Source organism: Aythya ferina (genome assembly GCF_964211825.1).
Source record: "Aythya ferina genome assembly, chromosome: 1".
NCBI classification, from domain to species: Eukaryota; Metazoa; Chordata; class Aves; order Anseriformes; family Anatidae; genus Aythya; species Aythya ferina.
Window position 1 is genome coordinate 53,165,970 of NC_140296.1, and position 23,676 is coordinate 53,189,645.

The following is a 23,676-nucleotide window of genomic DNA, read 5'->3' on the forward strand; positions in this document are numbered from 1 at the left end:
ATACTGTCTTATTACTGTACATGTATATGCAAACAAAAGGGGGGGTGGCAAGGACAGATTTTCCAAGGATTGGCTATGTGTAGTTACTTGAGTTATGAAGTTAAGCATAAATTAATTTATGCTTATGAAATAAAGATATTTATAAGTAATTAATATATATTTATAAGTAATATGTTACTTATATATAATTTTATATATTAATGATATATTAATATATTTATACATAATATATTGTATTTATATAAATACAAAAATATCTTAATTATTAAAATATCTTACATACATATCTCAAGGGAGAACTTATCTATGTCTATAAATGCCCCAATGGAGTATGTAATGAAGACAGAGCCGGTCTTTTTTCAGTGGTGTCCAGTGTCAGAACAAGAGGCACTGGGTCAAAATAGGAATATGGGATATTCTGTCTAAATACCAGGATGCATTTCTTTACCATGCAGGTGATGGCACACTGGTACTCTTTGGAGATATTCAAAAGACACTTGGACTTGGTCCTGGGAAACCTGCTCTGGGTGGCAGGCAGGTTGGACCAGATGACCTCCAGAGGTCCCTTCCAACCTCAACCATTCTATGATTCTGTAATTCTTCTGTTATCCATTGTATAGCATTTTTTTTTTTCCATGTGGTACACAGATCTCATTGTCTTATGGACTTACAGGATTTCTCATTCCTTCCCTGGTATAACTGAATTACTACAGCTGGATAAGTAAATTCCCCTGAATTTTGCTGTTTGTCATAGGTATTTATCATGGTGTTGATTACAGTGGTGTAGAGGTGGAAGAGTTGCACAAGACTGGTGAAAACTTCATTATTTGTGGTGCCACCAACTACAAAGCTGTTGGTGTCACTTTCCTGCTTTTGTCTACCAGGAAAAAAAATCCCCTAATTCCCTTAATTATGGGACATATACTTTATGTCATTTCTTGCAGTGTATCCCTGTGGTTGCCATGATGTTCCAAGTCTGCACCCAAGATTCAGCAAGGATGCTGGAGCTAGTTGATGAGGCAAGTTTCCTACTGCATATAGGAAGAAAGTTTCCTAAAGACATGAATCAAGGATAAAGCTTAAAATGCCAAGCTGCATAGTTATCTTTTCTTTCCTTAAAGGTGAATTTATTTCTTTAGATAAAGTACGTTTACCACAACTAGTTTGTGCGGCTTTCTGGGAACTTAAGAGTGAATATCTTAGGTCTTTATGTTTTTCTTTAAAACACCAAGTGTGTTTTGTTGTATGGATTTCCTCAAGTTGCAGCTTACACTTCCTGCCATTTTCTTTAATTTTCTATGGATGGTTTTCAGTACAGTGTACAGAGCTCTGGTAGTTTAGCCTCAGTTGGTGCTGCAGAGATATTGCATTTTCCATCTATTCCATTCTCTTTTCACCTTCACTTGATCCTCCCTGCACCCTTCCCAATCTTTCCCACACTCCTTTTGCCGGTATTTTCTCAGAAGGATGGTGAGGAAGATAGCTTTCAGCAGGATCAGGTCCCTGAACAATTAGGCTTGCTGCATTATTTCAGAGGGACTGATGCACAAAGAGGTAGGTGGTAATGGAAGAACTATCAAGTTTTGGCAATTATGTTGAAAAAAAAAATAATAGTTTTCTAGTATTTTTATCTTTTTTATTTTATATTTTTCCATATGGCATTGTGGATTTTATGTGGCTCTGTGTTTACCAAGAAACTACTCTCATATCTTCACAGTAAAAATTGTTAATGATTTTTCATTTAATGCTGAATGAAAACAGCTAAAGTTACGTTGTTTAACTATAAATTTTGTTTATTAGAATTAAACTAAAACAAGAATTTCAAGACGTTTTTGATTGAATTTATAAAAAATATATCTTCATGCAGCTGATATATTTTAACATTTATGAGTAGTACAATGACATGTATCTAAAATATTATATCAGCTTTCTTATTGATCTGCCACTTTTGTTTCTTGTTTTTAACTCCTTCTATGAAGTTTCAGCCTACACTAAATGAAAAAAAAAGCTACAACATTTGAAGTCAAAACTTACAATAACTATGAAGATGAAAAAATATTGTCAAATACCAACAGGACAGAAGATTCAGCTTCAGTACCATACAATTTCTCTTGTTTTGAACCATAATTTTAGTCATGATTTAATGGATTAGAAGTTTTAATTTCATGTCTTTGTATAAACTTAAAAAATAACGCCCCCAAAAGAATTCTACATTTATCCATTTATTAAAATTATTAAATGAAGTAATTAAGTTATTTAAACAAACAAACAAATACAGTTCCACAATTCTTTGAAGGAAATATGAACGTATGAATGTTGCGGTCACCAGTGTGACAATTTTTTTTTTTTTTTTTTTTTTCCTAATGCTGAATTATAATGCTTTCAAGCAATAGTCTTTTAGTTCCTCTTCAGATAGAGTTTTTTCTTGCTTTGAGTCTCATGGTAGCTGCAAGGATGATTTTTATAAGATTTCAAAAATCTAAAATCCCCAGGCATGAAACAGGAAAAATGTGATATAAAAGACAATGGAAATGCTCATGGCCCTTGAAAGAATGAAAAATAATAAATCCATAATGATGATGTTAATTTCATACTTCATAATACCTTAAGTTTTTACATAAAAAGAAAAAAAAAGTGAGAGAAATCTGAAAAACTGGGATTCAAATGAATTGTGCAAAACTTGAAGGCTGCTTAGACTATGAGAAATAAGACATACATGAGCATTTCAAATGTATATATTAAGAACTCTTTTAAGAGAGAAAAAGAAATATTGATTATTTTATGAATATCTTTTGTAATCTTTAAACTACAAGGTTTAAACAAGGCACTACACGTTAGTGCCTTATTTACTAACTTCAATATGATAATTACTTGCATACAGTGTACATTTACATTTGCATGTCAACCATGTTGTCAAATATTTTGGACAAGTCATGTCTGGCAACTTAGAATATGTAGTTTTAAGTTTGACAGCCAGAATAAACCTTGAGATTTGGAGCAAAATCATTGGGGTGTTTGACTTATGAAGTTTGAGAAGATTTATTTGGTATAATGAGATGATTTAGTAATAATTTAATAATACATTTATTTGCATTTATAAGCATTAAAAACATAACTGTTATATTCCTAGGTTTTCTACCTGTCCCACAGAAAAATCAAGTCCTTGGTATTACTCACTGCAGAATTTACATTACGCAAGTAGGTCACTGATAACCTCAAAGTTTGTGTGCAGTTATAATGATGCTATGGGAATGCAAATTGGAGTTGCATTTGAAGATATGCAATTTTGCTGAAGGGGTTTGGAGAAAATTATGAAATTATGCTAAGCTACATTGGGGTACTGTATCCTGTTTTTATACTCTCTGTCCATTAGTGAAATAAGCAAATGATCAGTACAGTAATAACTTTATCTGTTAATATTAAAGTTGTGTTAATTAAACTAACTTTCAAATTCACCTACTTATTTTCATCGTCACTTTTTTTTTTCTCCCGGTGTTTTTTGATTAATATTTCACCTTTTCATTTACAAAATCAATTCTGAACTGTTAGTAAAAGGAAGTATTTCAAAGCATTCTGATTATATCTTTTAAATCCTCCGAGTCTTTTCAACTGAAGAAACAATACATTTTATGTCAACGAGTGCAATCTTTACAACCTCACAATATAGTCAAGGATAAAAAATTGCATGGATGTAAGGTAAATTGATTTGAAATATCATTCTGTATAGCAAGAATGAGTTAGTGGTATTTCTTTCAAGAGTTTTCTTCTGTGTGTTGTAGTATGCTACTGATATATTTTTACATTACATACTGCCCAGTGAGCTGTTTTGTTTTCTGTTATCTTTTTATTACTGAATGAAACACAGCAAGGTCTGAGTTAATTTTTTATCATGCCAGACTGGATCAGAAGAGTGAATAGTCTCTTCATTGTTTTTGTTGCACTGATCAAATGTTTCAACCCAAAATTTTATGAAATAAGCAATCTCAGTCTCCAAGAATACACCCTGAAAAAGTGTGGTCTCAGAAAGCAGAGTCTGAGGCTGACCTGATGATTCAAATCTGTCATTGCACAGGAAGGAAAAATAGGAAGGGAGGGAGGGAGGGAAGGAGGGAGGAAGGAAGAGAGGGAGGATCAGAAAAATATCTAGCTCACTGTTTTGGGACATATCTCTATACCAGTGTGTGATTGGTAACTCCTGCTCCTGACTCCTGGCATTATGGTTAGTGTAACCAACAGTAAGGCAAATATCCATAATATGTAAGTGAGCTATTAATGTAAACTCTTGTCCCTTTCTTCCCCCCATCCCAGGCCATCACCCCATTTTCAGCATGGTAAAGAACATTATTATCAAGACCTAAATACTGAGTCACCAAGGAGGTATGAAGAACACCCACTGCCAGGTCAGCTTAACCCGTCAGTGTTATTAATACACAGGTGCTAGGTTGCCAGGAGTTGGTGACATCTGTCCTGGAACAGGGAAGTGCAACAGCACAGGGAGCACTGTCTGTAAAATCAGGCGTCAGGAAGACCCATGTCAGACAGACCAGAACTTCTGTTGGATAGCAAAATCCATGATCTCCCCTGTGGCCAAGGATGCACCCACTGTCATTTTCTTCCTCTGAGTACTGACTGACTCATGTTCTTTACACAAAGCCTGAGTCTAGTTCATGGTTCTATCACACACTTATTGATAAGAATTTGATCTGACCTGCAGAAGGTCTGTCAAGGTGACTGAAAAGCCTGTATGACTGAGAATGTTAAAAATTCTGTGCAACTACAAACTAAGTACTAGAAATTGTAGATAACAAGCAATATTAATTAATTAATTAATTTTTAATATGATAGTATATCTCTAATTATAACCAAAACCCTGTGGCCAGTCCTCAATCCATCAAAGATCCCTAAAGAACTTGCCTGTCCTCTGTAGTATAGGGTGACACGATGTCTTCAATATTCTACCCTTGATTTCTGGAAGCAGCAAGGGAACAAGGCTGTTATTTTACATGTCATTGTTGATAAGGTAAGAAAAGGAAATTTCTTCTTAAGTGCAAGGACTGAATAGAAAACCATTTTCTGTATTGATCTGAAAGGATTCTGTCCTGCATGGATACACAAACAACTTTATTAAATACTCAGTCTTGTTTTTCATAATTTCCTGATGAATACATATGTTTCTGGGCTGGCCTTTCAACAGGTAGTTTGAGCTAGCTGTTGATAACAGCTGAAACTAATGGAACTTATATTCAATGATGGAATAAATAAAAGCAGATGTTCTAATTGAGCCATATGACATCTTAAGGTCAAAAGCTCCAAAATTAGAATTAGAATAGTTCAATTGGAAGGGACCTTGAATCAAACTGCATGACTATTTCAGGGTAAACCAAAAGTTAAAGAACATTATTAAGGGCATTATCCAAATACCTGTTGAACACTGACAGGCATGGAGCATCAACCACCTAATCAGGAAGTCTGTTCTGGTTTTGGACCACCCTCACAGTAAAACATCTCCACTGCACCAGGTAAAATTTAGTAAGACTTTGCATAGGATATGTTTTTAAATGACTGGATCAAGCATTGTAGTAAATTACCCAACAAGGTTAGAAACACAAGAGCTGATACCAATGTTTAAAAACTGATGTCTTGCAACTGTATTAAGTCCATTCATTTTATTAGGGACCTGAAAACTTGTGTTAACATACATTCAGTATACTTCCATTTCCCTTATACATAATGTCTTAGGGTTTGTGTTTTTTTCCACCTAATAAAATAAGTAGATACAGGACAGTATACATAGCGTAACGTGTGTTTGTTTGTTTAAATGAAGATCAGGAGAAGACTTACAAGTCCTTTGAAAAATGGAAAAAGCAGGAAAATTATATCATTTAAAATTTACATGCTGTATCACATATATGGTATATAATCTTTGAAATTTATTCCTGTATTGGAATTCTAAATGCTTTGGAAGCTGGAATTCAATGCATTAAACACTCTCAGGTAAGTGATAAAATCGATATGATTAAATATTATGCACTCCTGTTGGCTTCTTTAAATAGGTAAATATTTATCAGTAAAACTCTCTCCTTTTCCAGCATCTGGAGAATTATGCTGTGACTCAAATGACATTATTCTACCACCCACAGAATACTTTTGCTCAGACTTCACAGAGAGATTGAGATGATAAAAGCATACTCTATCATTGAATGTGTTAAAGGAACATTTTTATTACAAGGATGCTAGAGGTTGAATCAAGAGAATATTTACTCTAAGTATTATTATTTTTTTTAAGATAAGATCATTTCCTTCCTTGTTTTCTGTAAAGTCCTGGTAAATAAAATTATTTATTCATTTATTAGTAGTATTGTTGTGGAATAAACATATTTTTTCACCATTTTCCTCCTATTATCCAAGGTTTTGATCACTTGCTGTGAATATTCATTCTAGTTTTTATAATGTTAAAAAGAATATTGTTATTACTCTGTCAACATTTCATTCCATCAGTGTACTCTCTAGTGAGAAATGGTGTCTTGGGTGAATTCAAACCAGTCCGTTTTGTCATTTTTTTTCCTTCCTAGCTAGCTTCACTTTCTTTAGTTAATGTGGGTTAATATTGCATAGTTTTGCTCTGTACCTAACACTTTGTGGCATTCACAAAATAATGTAGGTAAGAAAATCAGAAAGGAGAAAACACTAATATGATGAAGGATAGCCCACAGGAGGGCTATCAATTCCATATACATTGTGTGCCGTCTATACCTTCCCAAATTATCAGTCAGGATAATTGAGGGTTTCACAGGTAGAAACAGTTTTCAGCTTTATATTCTTTGGGAACTCTTAGCTAAAAATGTCTGGCTTCACTCAGCAGTTATAGTCATGAACATTCATACCCTTTTAGATTTCAAGATGTCTTTAGTAGCTAAAAAGATAAGGTAAAGTGGAAATATATGAGGTCACTGAATATGTCACTAATGTTTTGTTAACAGTAATGTAAGCTGAGGTCACTGTCTTTCTATTTAGAGACTTTTTAAACTTCATCCTTCCTGCTAAGCTCAAATATTCCATTTCCCTTTGGAAAGTAACTATGTTGTAAAATTCTCAGGAGCTAATACTTTGCACAAGATTTGCTAGTTTCAGAATATCTCACCTGTTGCTAAACTAACATCTCCATAAATATGTCCCTGGTTTAGGTCTAATGGCCTAAATAGAATATATTTACAGTGGTCACTGTCAGGAGAGTGTCTCATTAACACTGGTCACCTTTACTTGGGGTATCTTTAATTGGGGACTCTGCAATACATACAGAAGTTTTGTCATAACTTTATAAAAAATATAAACCATAAATCCTATGGAAACATTTAAATACATTGAAGAAATATGGATGGAAATTAAAAGTTTATTTATAAAATACAGTGTTTATTTCCCATCAAGACTTCAGAGAGTTATCTCTATCACCTGTGAAACAGTCTAGTGGAACTGAGGGGCCAATCACCCCCCCCCCCCCTTTTTTTTTTTCTTTTAAAAATAAATAAATAAATAAAATAAAAGCTAAACAGGTATTAATGATGACAAATGACATTTTCAGTTGTGACTCTTTTGTTTCTTTTTGCAGTAGTTGCATGTAATTTTCCAGTATTTTCAGGGAAGATAAATGGTATTTGTCCTAAATTCACCTTCTGTATTAGCCATAGATTTGGTAATAAATCTCTCTATGTAAGAAATGCCTAAATTCAGGTCATAATACAACATATATATGTGTTGTGCATAGAATACATGTTTGCAACCTCTATACCTGCAACATTATTTTAAATAAATAAGCTTATCATTCAATTCTCCTTTCAAAGCAAGGTATGGTATCATTGCTATTGATGGTCAGGGGAAAGATCCAATATTTTCTTCTTAATTTTTTGATCAAATAGTTTATGATAAATATGACTACTCCCCCATAAATTCATGATAAACAGTCATTCTTTTCAAAAAAACAATTTATCACTTGAGCATAAATGTCTTGGATGAGTATAACTTCTCTAAAAACACCTACATGCTTATTTGCAGTTCAATACTGTATTAATTACCTTTAAAAATAAACATACTATTTTAATGTTCAGAAACTATCCTGCAAGTGGGAATCAGATTTCTTTTTAATCTTGTTAATGCTCTTTTTCACATATACTTTGGAAAATATTATATAAATTGCAGTTTTTAAATTCAAAACATCTGCCACTTTTATGTGAGCATTTAAACTTATCCCTAGAAGCTCTGCAAAGGTATTACAGGGCTGAATTCAAGATGGCAATGAAGATAGTGAATGAAATCTTTCTTTTGCACCACAGCAAATGTGTACCGCACAATATTTGTATTGTTCTCTTTCACTCCAATGATCACACTATGTCACAATGCCAGTGTAATTTCATTACAAACTGACAAAAATAAGAGGATCATGTAATGGAAGGATTGCATATGGGGTATGGAAATGTGCTCTTCAGATAACTATTTGCATGTGCCTTACATGTCCCCTGCGTTAAGACTTAAATTATTGAGTCTCTTCTGCTTTGCATCTTCCTGCTTAATCCTTGCGTTTTTTCCAAGATGTGTGTGGTTTAGTATTCAAGCAGTGTTCAGACTTGCAGATTACAGATATGAGGTAGCAAAGTTCTGCCACAAACTTTTCTGATAAGATTGCATGAAATTTTTAGCTTGCATTCAGATAAAATCCTTGAGCAAATATACAGAAAAGAATCGCTACAATATGGACAAACAGAGCTTGAAGCTCTTGGACTGATTCTATAATGACATTATTCAGTATTTGGGGTATTTTTTCCTATCAAAAACAAAGGTTACCTTTTGGATTAATCACAGAATCACAGTATCACAGAACTGTAGGAGTTTGAAGGGACCTCGAAAGATCATTGGGTCCAACCCCTCTGCCAAAGCAGGTTCCTTAGAGCAGGCTGCCCAGGTAGGCATCGACAGGCCTTGAATATCTCCAACATTAATGTTTGCAACATTAATCTTAAATAATCTTAGAAAGAGGAATATGCCAATTCTAGCAATAACAGGATTTTTTATTATTATTATTTATGTTTTTCCCCCTTCACTTCCTTCTTCACACATTTTATTTTATTTTACTGTCTGGTTAGATATCTAGGTAAGTCCATCCTATATCTGTTTGTTTATTTATTTATTTATTCATGTTACTCTCTATTGCATAACAGTATGTTTTTGCATGTTATCAGTTATTTCAGTTCATTGTCTGGATCAAGTTTTCTGGAATTCTTCAACAGCTGGAGACAGGAGACTCCAGTTAATCTAACCTGAAATCCAAATAAAAGGACCTTGCACATGGGTAGACTGTGTGTTTAAATACAATCTGCTGCACATGACTAGACTGACAATACATTTAGTGTATCCATTTAAAAATATGTAATCTGCATAAGGTACAAGCAGAGATAGCATTTGTGATTTGTATCAATTGCAATAATTCTATCCAGATTAGAGTAATGTAGTACTTCTTTTATTTTCATGGTTTAGCTTTGTTTTTTAAGCTTTGCATCTGAAAACAAGCACAAGATGTAGGAAAACCATTAAAAGACTCTTTCTGTAGCTCTTGCCTGGGAGAAAGGGAAAACAGATTTACAGCAGGATCTGCACACTCTATGTGCCAGGATACCAAGCTCATTTAAATTGTTATTAAGATAACTGTGATTTCTAAGGTTTCCAAAAGCATTGTAAAATTGTGAGTTTTATCAGATGTAGATTTTGTAATTATTTATTGTGATAGGATTTATACATATTTTAGTTAGAAAACAAGCACCAGGAAGCCATTTTAGCTATACATAAGAAAGTACTAATTAAAGAAACAGAAAGGGGATGTACTGATGATGAGCTGTGATGAGTCCACTTGTACAGGAAGAAAAGAATGCAGGAGGCTGCATTTTAGGAATAGGCATCACAGAGTTGCAGCTCTGCTCCATCTCAAAGAAACACTTCCAAGTTTCTGTCCTCCCAAGCCAGCTTTGCTGTTCCATTTTGCAAAGCAAATTCCAAAGGATTGAGAGAGAGATGGAACTCTTCTCCAAGTTTTTTTTCAAGGATTATATTTTATTTTCTTTGCATAGCTTTATTTCTCACCCAAAATATAGCATATCATGTTGAGGTCACAGAGTCATAGAAAAAATTATGCAGGAGGAAACTCAGACAGTCATCTGGTCTCATCACTACTGAAAGCACCTATACTGATGTGTAAGAATTAAAAGTGGATTTTTTTATTTTTTTTTTTTTTCTTGAAAAATGACCTTCTACATATTAAGCAATCTTTGTATATAAAACTCCCACTGGAACCACAGATAACACAGAAAAAATGTTTTATATTTCTTCTGTTTACTCTAAAGGAATTGATATCTGTCTTGATATTCTGACTCCACAGAGAGACTTATTTTCAAAGATCTGAGGATGAAAGTGACTCTTTTTTACCTCATTGACTTTTCTCTTCTAGGGAAGGCAGGGTATTGGCTTGCTGTCTTCATAAAGAAGTAATCTGAAGACTTCATCAGAAGTGTTTTAGCCAATTATCTTCTCCTTATCAGGTTAGGCAAAAGGTCTTCCACAGGCAGCTGGCCTCCTGACATGTATTGTTACATGCCTGTGGGGCCATATATTACTCATATTATTGTTACATGCCTGTGGAGCATGATATCACAAGGGAGCAAGCCATGCATAAGGATCAGGTATACTACTGGATCCTATATAAATACATACACCTTTATCTTCTGGGTTCCCACAGTTTCTCTACTGTGTTTTAAACTGCTTTGGAATTCACAATTTTGTAGTTGCTGCAGAGGAAACTGCAAAGAACTACTTGCAGTGAAAAAAGTGGCCCATATTTTCTTCTTCCTTTCTATGAATGAACTGTCATTCCCACTCCTATTACTTTTTGAAATCCTAATATTAAGTCCCAGCTCTTGGAGAAAAAAAAAAATAAATACTGGAATATCTTGATGAAGAGTTCATATGAGAATGGAAATAGTATCTGAGAGAAAGATGCCTCCATTTAAAATCTGTGATCCTGGAAACAAGGTAGAGTGCATCTGAAATATTTAAAAAAATATTTGTTTTATATCTAAAGCCAGCTACTCTTTGAAGACCAAGGGAGGCTGAATACAAACCTAACTATCACAAAAGAGTTAAAGGTAATGCATTATTTTGAGAAGCCTAACTGCCAGTGAAGACTGAGGCAAAGAAGTTTTTGAGTACCTCAGCCTGTGTTGGGTCTGTCTGAGCTGGAGTCACCTTTTCCCTGCAGCAGCCCACACAGTGCTGTACTCTGCACTCGTAGCTGGAACAGCACTGATATCACTCCAGTGTTGTGTCTATTGCTGCATAGTGCTGGCACAGCATCAGGACTCCTTCCAAGCCCCCAAGAGCCAGCAGGCTGGGGGTGGGCAAGTGATGGGGAGGGGACATTGCTGGGGCAGCTGACCTAAACCAACCAAAGGGATATTCCATAACACCTGATGTCACACTCAGCAATAAAAGGGGGGGCTCTCGTGGGGGAGGGGGCTGTTCCTCCTGAACAACCACTACGCGTTTGAGGCCCTGCTTCCCAGGACGTGGCCGAACACCGCTCACTGATGGGAAGTAGAGAATAATTTTTCCTCTCTCTGTGCTTCCGCGCGGACTGATTGCTTCTTTTGTCTCTGTTTTTTCCTCCCATTCCCTTTCCCTTTAATTAAACCTTTCTTATCTCAAACCTCGAGTTCTCTGTGTTGTATTTTCTCCCCCTTCCTCTTTGAGGAGAGGGGGAGTGAGAGAGTGGTTGTGGTGGAGCTCGGCTGCCCACCTGAGTAAAACCACCACACAGCCTTCTCCATATCTGTTGTTACCGGTTCTCCCTTCTCATCCATCTGAACAGTGTCCCTGTTCTCTGTGCAGGCCATGTTTCCCTGCTTCCTGTACATTTCCTTCTTGTACCTCAGTTTGACCAACGGGTCTTGGCACAGCCATCTGTTTCCTGGATTCCTTGCTTTCACAGGGAGATTGTGAGTTCTTATGTTCTATGAAAGTGTCCTTAAGGAGGTGCCATCTCTGATCAGTTCCTCTGTCCCTAAGGGCAGTACGCCAGGAGATCTTATCCACTAGGTCTTTAAACAGCTAGAAGTTCACTTTTCTAAAACCCAGGGTCCTGACTTTGCTCTTCAGCAGGTCCATATTCCTCAAGATCATGAACTAAACCAGGGCATGCTCACTGCAGTCCAGACTGCCTATGATCTTTACCTCTTTAATGAATTCATCCACATTAGTCAGCACCAGGTCCAGAAACACTTCTTTGGTTAGTTTGTCTAATACTTTGGCCCAGAAATTATCCTCAATACACTCTAGGAGTCTGCTGGATTGCTTACATCCTGCTGTGTAGCTTTTCCAGCAGACACACAGGTAGCTGAAATCCTCCATCATGATGAGAGACTGTGAATGTGAGGCTTCTTGTAGCTGAAGCAAGAAGGCCTCATAGGCCAAAAAGGAATTGAATAGGGACAGGTCAGTGGCCACATTTGATTTTTCTGTATCAAAAATGCAATTCAACAGAACTACCTGAACACAAGTATTGTTAAATGAATTCAGTCCTTTCATTTTTCATTCCACAAATGGAAATGGGGGAAACTCATGGAGAAACTTTTTTTTTTTTTTCCCCATAAACTTGGAATTATTACTTACTGCATAAGAACATAAGGTAGACAGGCATCAATCTGAACAGTAGGAGGGTGAATATAGAAGAGAGATTCTCTGAGCTTTCATCTCCTTAGGAGGAGTGATCCTTTTATTTGATTCAATGTGTAAAACTTAGTAACCTGAGGCTAAACAGCTACAGAATTTTACACCACTGTTAATAAAATATTAGCTGTTTTGCCATCTGATGTACATAAAGTTCAAACGAACATGAGCTACATTGAATTAAACTAGAAGCTACTTCGGGGACTAGAAAAAAAAATCCCTTCCCATGTAATGTCACTCAGTAGTAAGTCTGATGGACATAATGGAAGAGAAGGAAGCAAGGGAAGGATTTTGTTTTCCTTTGAAGGAGAACATATTTTCTGAAGGAAGATACTGTATTTGTCTGGCCAGTGATCTTGTAGAATATGATAATTTGTGAACAGTCCTGGCTATGGGAAGTGCAAAAGAGTCAGATTTTGTCAATCTCTATAATGCTTGAAGAGCATCTGGTTGATGAACTGGAGGTTTATGAGGGATTTACAAAGCATGCAAGTTTATGGGGGGGAGGGGTCTACAAACCTCTATCCCCCCATGATGGAGGTTTGAATTCACTGGATGTACTTTAGAAACTGGTATGTTTTTCCAAACCCAGAGAGAGAAGATTTTTCTCTACATTTACATTATCATGGAATCACAGAATCACAGAATTGTTGAGGTTGGAAGGAACCTCTGGAGATCATCTAGACCAACTGCCCTGGTGAGCAGGATCACCTAGAGCACATATCACAGGATGACATCCAGATGAGTTTTGAATATCTTTACAAAAGGAGATTCCACAACCTCTCTGGGAAACCTTTTACAGTGCTCTGTCACCCCAACAACAAAGAAGCAAAGAAAGAATGTAACATACAAATAGCCAGACTGGGTTTAAGCAAAGGATAGACCTAGCTGGCTTTCTTCTCTGACTGTGGTCCAAAGCAGGAGCCAATGAAAATAACAGAAAAGGATACATTTATTAAGATAACCTGTCATCCTTCTGTAACTGGTTTCTCAAATCATTCCTAAACCAGAAGTTGACTCTATCTGTTTAGTTATTCTCAGCTTCTTTCTTTTCCATTAACTTGTCTAATCTCTCTGCAAACCCACTGAAATCTGTATACAACTTCCATGGGGAAAAAAAAAAAAGAAAGACTATTTTTTTTTACGTTCTATACAATTATAAATTTATTATACATGTACACACCATGCATACCCCATGACAAGGAGTTGGCAACATCTTTCTGTTAAAAGTGCAAAAGAAAATGAAATGATACAACTCTACCTGAGATGCATTTTTCTTTAATCCTTATGAGTGTCCTCTTGTCTATTTTTACTTAAGAATTTGACCTTTCTTTTCCAGAACACTTGTGTGTGTACAAGAATGAATGCACCATAGCAGCCTCCTCCTGCACACTTCATTCAGTGATATTGCTAAAAGATGTTTTCCTTCTGTAAAGAAAACTAAAATAGCCAAGAAAAGCTGATAAGGTGAGAGTGACAAGAAATGAAAGGAAATCTAGTCACCAATAAAATCTCAACTATTATCATAATGCTTATGCCAATTGAAGTCTAACATATCCTCTATTTTTGCTGAATGTATAAGGTTGTGTGATTCGTTAGACTCCCATTCATTATGAAAATAGACCAGCAAATTGCATCTTTTGCAAATGGAATCATTATAGCTGTAATTTACAAAATATATTAAGCCCTTTGATCTTTTTTTTTTCAGAGAACATATCACATACTTTTAAACACATTGCTCAGAAATTGTAATTTAAAAACTATAAACCTTGCATTCACAGTTTTAATGCACATATCAGACTGTAGTTTTCTACCAGAAATAATGTCCATGTTCTGTCCATTGCATAACATTGCCTCAATTTTCAACTGAACGTAAAAACAAATATGAAAATACAAAATTGACAAGATATGAATGCAAATTGTCATAAATGGAAACCTTTTGGCTTTTGCATTACTCTGGACTATTATCTAAATTAGTTAGACTTTCTGGTGGTAATCTATAGCATGCTGAATGTTTACAGCTCTGTAATATTGATATGATATTCAGTATAGAATATTCATTTCTGACTTCTGCATCTGTTTAAAATTAAATAATATTAGTAAAAAAGATATTAATCTATAGTCTAAATGCTGTTTGGAAATTATTAGTTTTCTTTGTGTTTCAAGTGCTTTTGTTTTGTTTTATTTCAATAGTTACTTTCTAATGACAATAGGATGGTGCAGGAAAACAGGGATAAAAAGATGCTTAGCAATTTTTAGGAATCTTTAATGTAATCTTCTTGCACAGATAAGAATCCAAACAGATGTTGCATCTTATCCATGGATTAACTAGAGAAGAGCATATTCATAAAAGTATCCATTTGAAAATAAACGTTAATTTGTATATATTTTTATTCATGAAAAAATGTCTTTTACTATTGAAAGATCTGGTCAAAATTGGCCTGAGGTAGAGAACTGTCACTTAGAAGAAAAGCATCATAAAAACAAAAAAGAAGCAATACATAATATTTAAAATGCTAGTGGTTGGTCAGTTTAAGATCTACAAATTCTTGGATTTTGGAATTTTTCCAATGTTTATTCAAGCTTTAAAAATGTTTTGGACTTCAGTGAAATTGAGTGTAAGAACCAAATTTCTCTCTATATGTGCACTGATGGTTTTGTTATTTTATTTTAAAGAAAAGTTATGGTATTAAAAATCACTCAACTTTTTCCCTTTTTGGAAGTGGACTTTTCTAAAGAAAAACTAAATGTAGGAATTTTGTTTAACAGAGAACACCATATGGTCCATTATTTATATTAAATATAGGCAGATTACATGACACTACCTAAAAAAAAAAAAAAAAAAAAAAAAACATATTATGAACAGCTCTGAATGATTTGCTGTACTCATCAGCTAAAAGGAGCAATGGTTCTGTCAACCCTTTGAGTACTCTTACTTCAAAGCCCAGGCATTTCCACCTACCCATTCAGTCACTATGATATTTATAATACAGAGTCATAAACTTCTAGAATTTGTTCACAAAAGGTTTCATAAAATGAACAGCTAAAATAAAATGCTGCTATTTGCCCAAAATAGCATAGCCTGCAGATTTCAAGAACAAACACTACTGCTTATAATTAATATGATATCACTGATTACCACTTATAAACCTTTTTTATGGGAGCCTAAGCCTCCTATATTATGTGTAACTGAGCATATGGAATCTTAGATCATTTTTTTACCTTCTGTCTCTGAAAATTTCAGAGGAAAGAAAGCTAGCTGTGTTTCATTATTTTGTATATTTAGCAGGTCTCTTTTCTTGGCCATGAGTCTGAAAACCTTTTCTGAAAGGACTTATCTACCAGCTGTGTTGACATTTCTATTTTTTGAGTACAACTTCAAGAGCAAGATGAATTCTTCACACCTGTGCTTCTAGAGCTTATTTTTTGGAAAGAATTGGATTTTGTATTAATTTTGCAGAAAACACTAGCATGGTGTGTAGCTGGTGTTCTAGCTACAAGTGCATAGCACAGCACTGTATGGGCTGCTGCAGGGAAAGTTAACATCGCAGCCAAACCCAGTACAACACTATACAGTGTAAAGGGAAATAAAATCTCCTTCTAACACAGAATGATAAGTAAAATCAGTTTGTGAGGTGTGGAGGAAGACTATCAATGAAGGCTCTGGATGCAACATGGAAAAAAAAAAAAAAAGTACAAAGGACCTTTTCACACTGTCATGTATGCCTTCATTGAATTGGTCTTTGATTTCAAAAAGTTTTATTGGGACAAATTCATAGCTTAATTTCATTCACAGTGTTATGTCATCACCATAAAGTTACAGATTTCTGGGCTTTTAAATAATCATGTCCACCTGAGGTAGACACCGTAGACCTAGAATAAGAATATTTTCTTCATGTTATTTGTACACACAGTTTTAGCAAAAAAGGAACATGTTCATATTTCTCTGTTGAGGCATATGTAGGTACCACCTGGAGTGTATGTGACTTGGTCCTCAATATCCAGGAGGTGCTCTGAACTCTAAAAAACTGGATATTTGTACAGGACTGGATCTCCCCTTAAGATGATGAAAAGGTCCTGCCACTCCCACATGCAGGGCTACAGTTCTACAAGGCCTTCTATCCACAGACTGAGGCTAATTCTAAATGAGTCTTCCTCATTTAGAAATTAACTAAGACACCAGAGTCACTTCAACAGCAATAATTCTATTGAACATCTAAGAATCCCACTGATTATTGCCTCATCCCATGAAACCTTCTTGCTAGAAGTCTGTTATATGAAAGCTGCAAGTCTAAGGAGCACATAGATTTAACAGTGAGTCCAGAAGTCAGCTTTTTTTTTTTGTTTGTTTGTTTGTTTGTTTGTAAAGTTGAGTTATAGAACTTTTTGACATTTGCCAAAGCTTTGTTGTCAAGTCAGATGAAAGATGCTTTTGTCTATACAGTCCCCTTAATACCTATGACATCAACAAGATTTTTTTGATAACACCTGAAAATAAATCTATGCATCTTTCAAAGTAACATCATTTATCATGTTTGCAAACTGAAATAACTCAAAAATATGAAAAAATGAGTACAACTTCCTTTTACAATCTCAATTTCATTCCTATGTACTACACATTACAATTTTTGAAATTCATAATCATATTTTTCCACCATGTCCTTGAATTGTTCAGAGCTCAGGGTGATGTCTGCTTGGCAAATGATGCAGCAATTCAATATTTATTTTCGTCCTGATTGTTTGGAGATTTCATAGCTCCATTCCTGCACTATAAAACTGTCTCAGCCATGTGGGGCAGAGTGTTCCAATGGTTGGAGGAATTAATGCTGGCTGTTGCTCCACTTTGCATTGACATTTTTATTATGATGTAGTGTGAATTATTACTTTTAATTCATTTGTTATAAAAGTATTTGGAAACAAAGGTTAAAAATTATTCATCTTCCACATTTTTGGCACAACTGTGGGAAAGAGTTCACAAAAAATCAATCAGTAGAACTTGATGTGAATGAACACTTTGTACTTGGAATAACTTGGGAAAAAAACATCACCAACAACAAGGCCCATAGTCATGGTAAACTTAAAAACTAGATGCATTGCAAAATCTTCATTCAAGGAGTAATGTATGTTGCTACATTGAACAAGTTTGGTGGTGGGGGATCTCCACATGAGTAAATAATTGATTTTCAGTCTGGTTGCAAAGCAAGGAAAATATTTAAAAAAAATAAAATAAAATATGTATTTATTATTTTAATGTTATGTTATGTTATGTTATGTTATGTTATGTTATGTTATGTTATGTTATGTTATTTTTTTCACAGAAATAGAAAATAAGCAAAAGCAACCCCCTGGTGATTAAAATGTTCCATTAACTAAAACTCAATGTTTCCTGTTGGTGCTTATGCAAATTAACTGAATTTGTTGCTTCCCAAAATTGATGTCGGAAAAGCTAGGCATTTGCCAGACAATTTAGAGGCCTGAGAATTCACCAATATGCAGCAACTCAGAATCAAGTCCATCTCAGCTGGAGAACACTTTAACCAGGAAGGTATTAATCACCATGTCAAGGAGGAGGAAGAAGGCTTTATTTAACATTTTATATATATTAAATTGTTTCTAAATCAGCAACCAGTGGTCACTTGTTCCTCCTTCTAAAATAACAAATTAAAGAGGCGTTTTCACCTCTTTTGCAACATGCTAGTTATGTGTTTTTGTAAGCTCAGACAGCTGAAAAAGGGTAGATATAGTGAGACCACATGAAATATCCTAATAGTCTAGGTACTGAAATATGAGAGATTTTATCTTATGCCTATCATACCTGATAGGAGGTGTTATGTTTCTAAGGGATTGCTAAAGCCACTGGCTTGGAGAGCATTCTGACCTGGGCTTTCTTTGGAGATCTTCCACTTTGTATAAAATTAATTACATATGTACTGAGAATGCAAAATGATTCTCCCATGTGATGAGTAGGAGATTTGTGGAAGTGGTAAAAATATCTGTGTTTAAACGTGAGATTCAATTAGAGCTCTTGGGAGAACAAGTGATCATTTAACATGTAGGACTGCGATGCAGCCAGATGTCTTGACCATTTATGTCAGAGGCAGGACTCAAGGATGGAAATGAGTCTGAGTTTCCCACAGCAGTTTTCCATATAATATACATGTTAATTCATACTATTGTTCCCTTATATAAATTACTACTATCAAAGGTATGAATTCAACTGGTATTTGAAAGAAAAAATGAAAAAAAAAAAAAAAAAAAAGAGGTGAATAAGCTCTCCTTTCTAGCAAATTTACATTTTTATTGGAAAAGAAATATTGATTAACTAGATCAACTCCTGAGTTAATCATGTCTTTTTTTTTTTTTCTCTTCTACAATGATTTCTGCATTTTGAACCAGTTTGCTCTGATTTTACTCATGTGCATCTTTGAATTTGTGTCAAATAATTTTTCTCTGGGTTGAAGTGTTGAGAAAGATTGGATTGTGGGGGCGTCTGTCATATGTGGTAAGCTAACTCTCTGCTTTGACCACAGTGCAGAGGAAAGTTTGAGCATTCCAAAAGAAGTACACATAACATTCCAAACACCCTCTTGATCCTATCTTGGGGTGACATGGATGTATTTTAAGATCTGCTGAAGCTTCTCCAAATAGTAGTAAATTTATGAACCTTGCCTAACATTTCATTTATCTGGTGTCACTACCACACAGAAGCAGCTTATTATTTGCAGCGGGCAGGTAACAGAGGACTTCTATCCTGTCTTACTCTAGATAAACCTAGATATTACCACTGGCTGGCTTACAAGACTCTCTTCTAACAAAATTCATTGCTCATACACGCTTTCCTGGGCCCCTTGGCTCTGCACATCCAAGAACTTTGCTAGGAAGAGGAAGGACAAAGCAAGCACATGTGAATTCTGCTTCTCTGCAGGTACAAAAGTAGTGTCAGAGCACCATCATTCTGTTGGTAGAGAAAAGGAGAGGGAAGAGTAAGAAATGACAATGTGGGAGAGTGAAAATGGTAAGGGAGGCTAGGGAAGTATATGACTGGTGAGACCATCCTGTATACACTGGCCCAGACCCAAGACTAATATTGCAGTTACTGTGACACTACAGTAGTATTGGTACCTAATAATTTTGGTCTAATTTGAATCCATCTTGAATTATGATACTGACATGGCATTGCTGTGTGGCTTCTCACTGATAAGTGTGCCTGAAAGCTTGTGGTCTTTTATCTCTTCTGTTGGCCTGCTTCACTTCCTCCTGGGCCTGACATCTCTGTCTGTATACTTTTGACAAAATATCACACTTCTCTACAGCACTTGTAAAAAGCACTGCAATAAATCCTTTCAAGCTCTAACTTTGGATTTTACTATCAAACACTTAAGAACAGAATATTTTTCTTTCTCCTTAAGCAGAGACTGAATTCACCTTGCAGGAATTTTCTTCACTTCCCCCATTCAGTTCTTTGCAGGTGCTCATTTGCAGGAGAGAATTTATGGCTTTGTCCCCTGTTCTCCTCTCCTAGGGTGGTGCAAATTACCTGGGTCAAGGACTGCTTTTTCTTTTCTTTTCTTTTCTTTTTTTTTTTTTTCTTGGTCTCTCCCTCATTCTGCTCTGTCTCTTGCACAGAAACAGCTTTCCTTCCCTCTCCTTTAGATGATGGGCTCTTCCTCATTATAGCTCTTCATCTTAGGCATTTACATGTGCAACAAATAATAATTAATGAAAATAAAAGTATTTATGAGGCCCACTCCAAATCTGACATTACAGAGAGCAAAACTGTCGATGAGTACCTTTTATGACTTCTCACTAGCAGGCAGTTTGTAATTTTAGGGCCAGGAGTGCCTGGATTTGTGGTGAGGAGGAAGTTTTCAGAGATGTGGGTGCTTTTCCTTCCTTCCGACAGCAAACAGCGATCCACGCCAGGATTTGCTTTCTGCTCCTGTATTTCAGATATGCAATGTGTAGCACGTTTCTGCATGTGTGTGTGTGTGTGTGTGCGTGTGTGTGTGCGCGCGCGTGTGTGTGCGTGTGTGTGTGTGTCTCTCCCTCGCTGTATTTGCCTCCAGGATTTCGCCCTGCCTGGTTCAGGAGGCTGCTCCAGCGCTGCGCGGAGCAGAGGTTTCCCCGGATCCTGTAAATACAGGCACACGCACCCAGTGCACCACACGCATGCACATGTACACACACACACACACAGACACACGCACGCACAGAGCCGCTGTCCAGTCCATCCCCACGCCGGCTGCCTTCTCCACCACCTCCAGCCTCGCAGAGGCGGCAGGCGCAGCTCCGCGGCAGATCGCGCCGCCGCTGACCCGGGACTCCGCTCGCAGCAACGCGCCCGCGGTGTCAATCTCCACCACCTATAGCCAGATTCCCCACCACCACATTAATTTTTTTTTATTATTATTATTTTTTTTTTGTCGGGGGGCGAGACCCTTTTGCATTTGGACCAGCAGCCGGAGGGACGAAGCTGCCTCTTTCCCTGCGCACCGTGCGCGCATGAGTGTGTGTGCGCGACCACCTTCCCCCCGCCTCCCAAAAGTTTGCCTCGGCGGCCGGGGGGCTCACGGGCCGCCGCCCCCTCAACCGGGGGGCGCGGCGGCGGCGCGGTGGCTGCGCGGCGACGGCGCGGGACTTGCGCGCTGCGCGGGACTTGCGCGCCGCGCCATGCCGGTGGCGCGGGGGGCTGCGCGCTGCGCCCTGGCGGGGCTGCTCCTGCTCCTGCTGCTGCTGCCGCCCGCGGCCGCGGGGACCGACAGCAAAGCGCGGAGCTGCGGCGAGGTGCGGCAGGCGTACAGCGCCAAGGGCTTCAGCCTGGCCAGCGTGCCCTACCAGGAGATCGCAGGTAAGGGGCTGGGGTCGCGGAGGGGTGATGGTGGTGGTGGTGGAAGGAGGGGTGTCACCGGCAGCCGGCTGCGCGCACTCGCCGCGGATGCGGGGCTCGGCTGCGTGCGCGGCGTGGAGCGGCTCTGCCGGCTCCCGGGGGCACCCGGTGCTCGCCGGCGGGGCGCGCGCGTGTAAAGAAATGAATGGGTTTATGAAACATCAAAAAAAAGCTATGGGGGTGGGGGTAAGAAAAAGGAAAGAAAGGGGGGAAAAAAAACGAGGACGCGGGTGAGCCTCAGCAGCGATTTTGTTCGCCTGCAGAAACTTCTTGAGAGTTGCAGCCGGGTTGCTGGAGGCAGAAAGCTGTTCCGCAGTGGCTCTTGCTGCCGTTGTGTGCAGGGGGCAATAACTTTGCCCACTGCCAGCGGGGACGGGGCGTGAGGGAGGAGGAGGGGGGAGAGGCAGCCCTGCCTGGGGCCGCCGAGGCTGGCAGGCTGTCTCCTGTGTCCCCGGCCGCTCCGTGCCCCCGCCGCCGCCGCTGCCCTTTCTGACGGGGCGAGGCCAGCCTCTTGGAGGCGCAGCCCAAAAAGATCAGAAGCATTAGCTGCTGGAGAGAAATCCCCCTCTCCGCACCATCTCCCCCCCTTTCCCCCCCCCCGCTCCGCAGCCGGAGACGCCGGGCAGCCTGTCAGTTAGCTCTTCCTTATGCTGAAACATGCCTACAACAGGTTATACCTCAGTCTACGTACAAAAGGTGTTTTATTATTATTACAATTGTAATTTTTATTTGCCAGCTTTTCCCTTATCCATATTGCATCTTTGGAACTGATTGAATGAAAATATGTCCGAGGCAGATAATCCTTTAGCAATTGGAGAGCATGACAAAAAGAGAGAAATAATATGAGAAGGCATGAGCTTGAGCTGCTCAAATTGGACTGCTTGAGCCCTCAAGAAAGGTTTCTGCTTTGCCACTAACGCTTTGCTGCTAGATTTTGCTGTTAGTACAGTGAATTAGATGCTCCTCAGTTAGCTTGCTTCCTTTTTAAAGTTGGAAGCAGTACATTTTTCCTGAGGTGAAATAAAGCCACAGTTACTTACTGTGCACAATTTAGCACTTTTCAAGAGGAATGATAAATGTGGAATATCTTAGGACAGTGAAGATGTATTTCACAAAAATGTTAGGAAGCTTGTTCCATGTTGCCAATGCATAACAGATCCCGTCTCTGCATAGCCCTGGTGGTTCCTTTGGACAAGTAGGTCTGACCTACTAACATGTGTTGGAACAAAGCGGGAGAGAGTGGGGCCTGTCCATGTTACTGTTCCACAGGCACCTTCATCCCTTGGGCTCACCAATTGTCTGGTCTTTCTGTGTTCTTATTTAAAAACTTCTGCTTAAGTTGCTTGTTGTTATATGCACAGTTTTATGAAATCTCTCTTGTGACCCTGTGGTCATACTTTCTTTCCCTTTGCTTAATGTTACTCCATCTGCCTGGAGACAGGGTGGTATATCCTGTCATATATATGTCAGGGTATATTCCCTGTCATAATTAAAGGAGAATGAATTCCAGTGAATTTCAGTGTTTTAGTAAGTTTGTTTAAACACTTGTTGCTTTCAGCTCACAGACCAGTTTTATTGTCTTACTTATTTTTTGAATGTTCAAAGCAAAGATGCCATGCACTTTTAAGAAATTCTCCTGGTTACTCAGTTTGCAAGTTTTTGTTAACATGTACCAATACAGAAAGACTCATGGTAGCTAAATATTTAATAATAGTTAAATCTAAAATTACTTTTCAGTTTCCTCTTAAGGTTTACAAGGAACACATACTTTATGTTTTATGCAGGTGTGAATTATTGTTTTCTGCACTTCTTATTACAAGTTGTTTATTTTCTTTGTGGCTTATCTGACTTTTGGTTAGTTAGTGTATAGGTGTATGAACTTTAAAACAGTTTGTGTGTACCTACTCAGTTGTTGGAAGATTGAGATTGTTGAAGGTGTGTATCAGAGAACACTTTTCCTGTGGTGCTGAGAGGTTTTATAATAACTGCTTGTGAAGCATGAGATCTTGTTAATGTGAAAGCTACCT

At 37.5% G+C, this 23,676-nt stretch overlaps 1 protein-coding gene across 1 annotated transcript in view; it reads left to right on the top strand.

The window, feature by feature from the left end:
- Window positions 1–21,264: 21,264 nt before the first annotated feature.
- Window positions 21,265–23,676, top strand: part of GPC6 (glypican 6) — a gene marked incomplete at its 5' end in the record, with an annotated part of 825,666 nt that continues 823,254 nt past the window's right edge. The window contains one exon of the mRNA XM_084506834.1: window positions 21,265–21,610. Within this exon, the coding sequence (XP_084362960.1) occupies window positions 21,265–21,610 (346 nt within the window). The remainder of the gene's footprint in view (window positions 21,611–23,676) is intronic.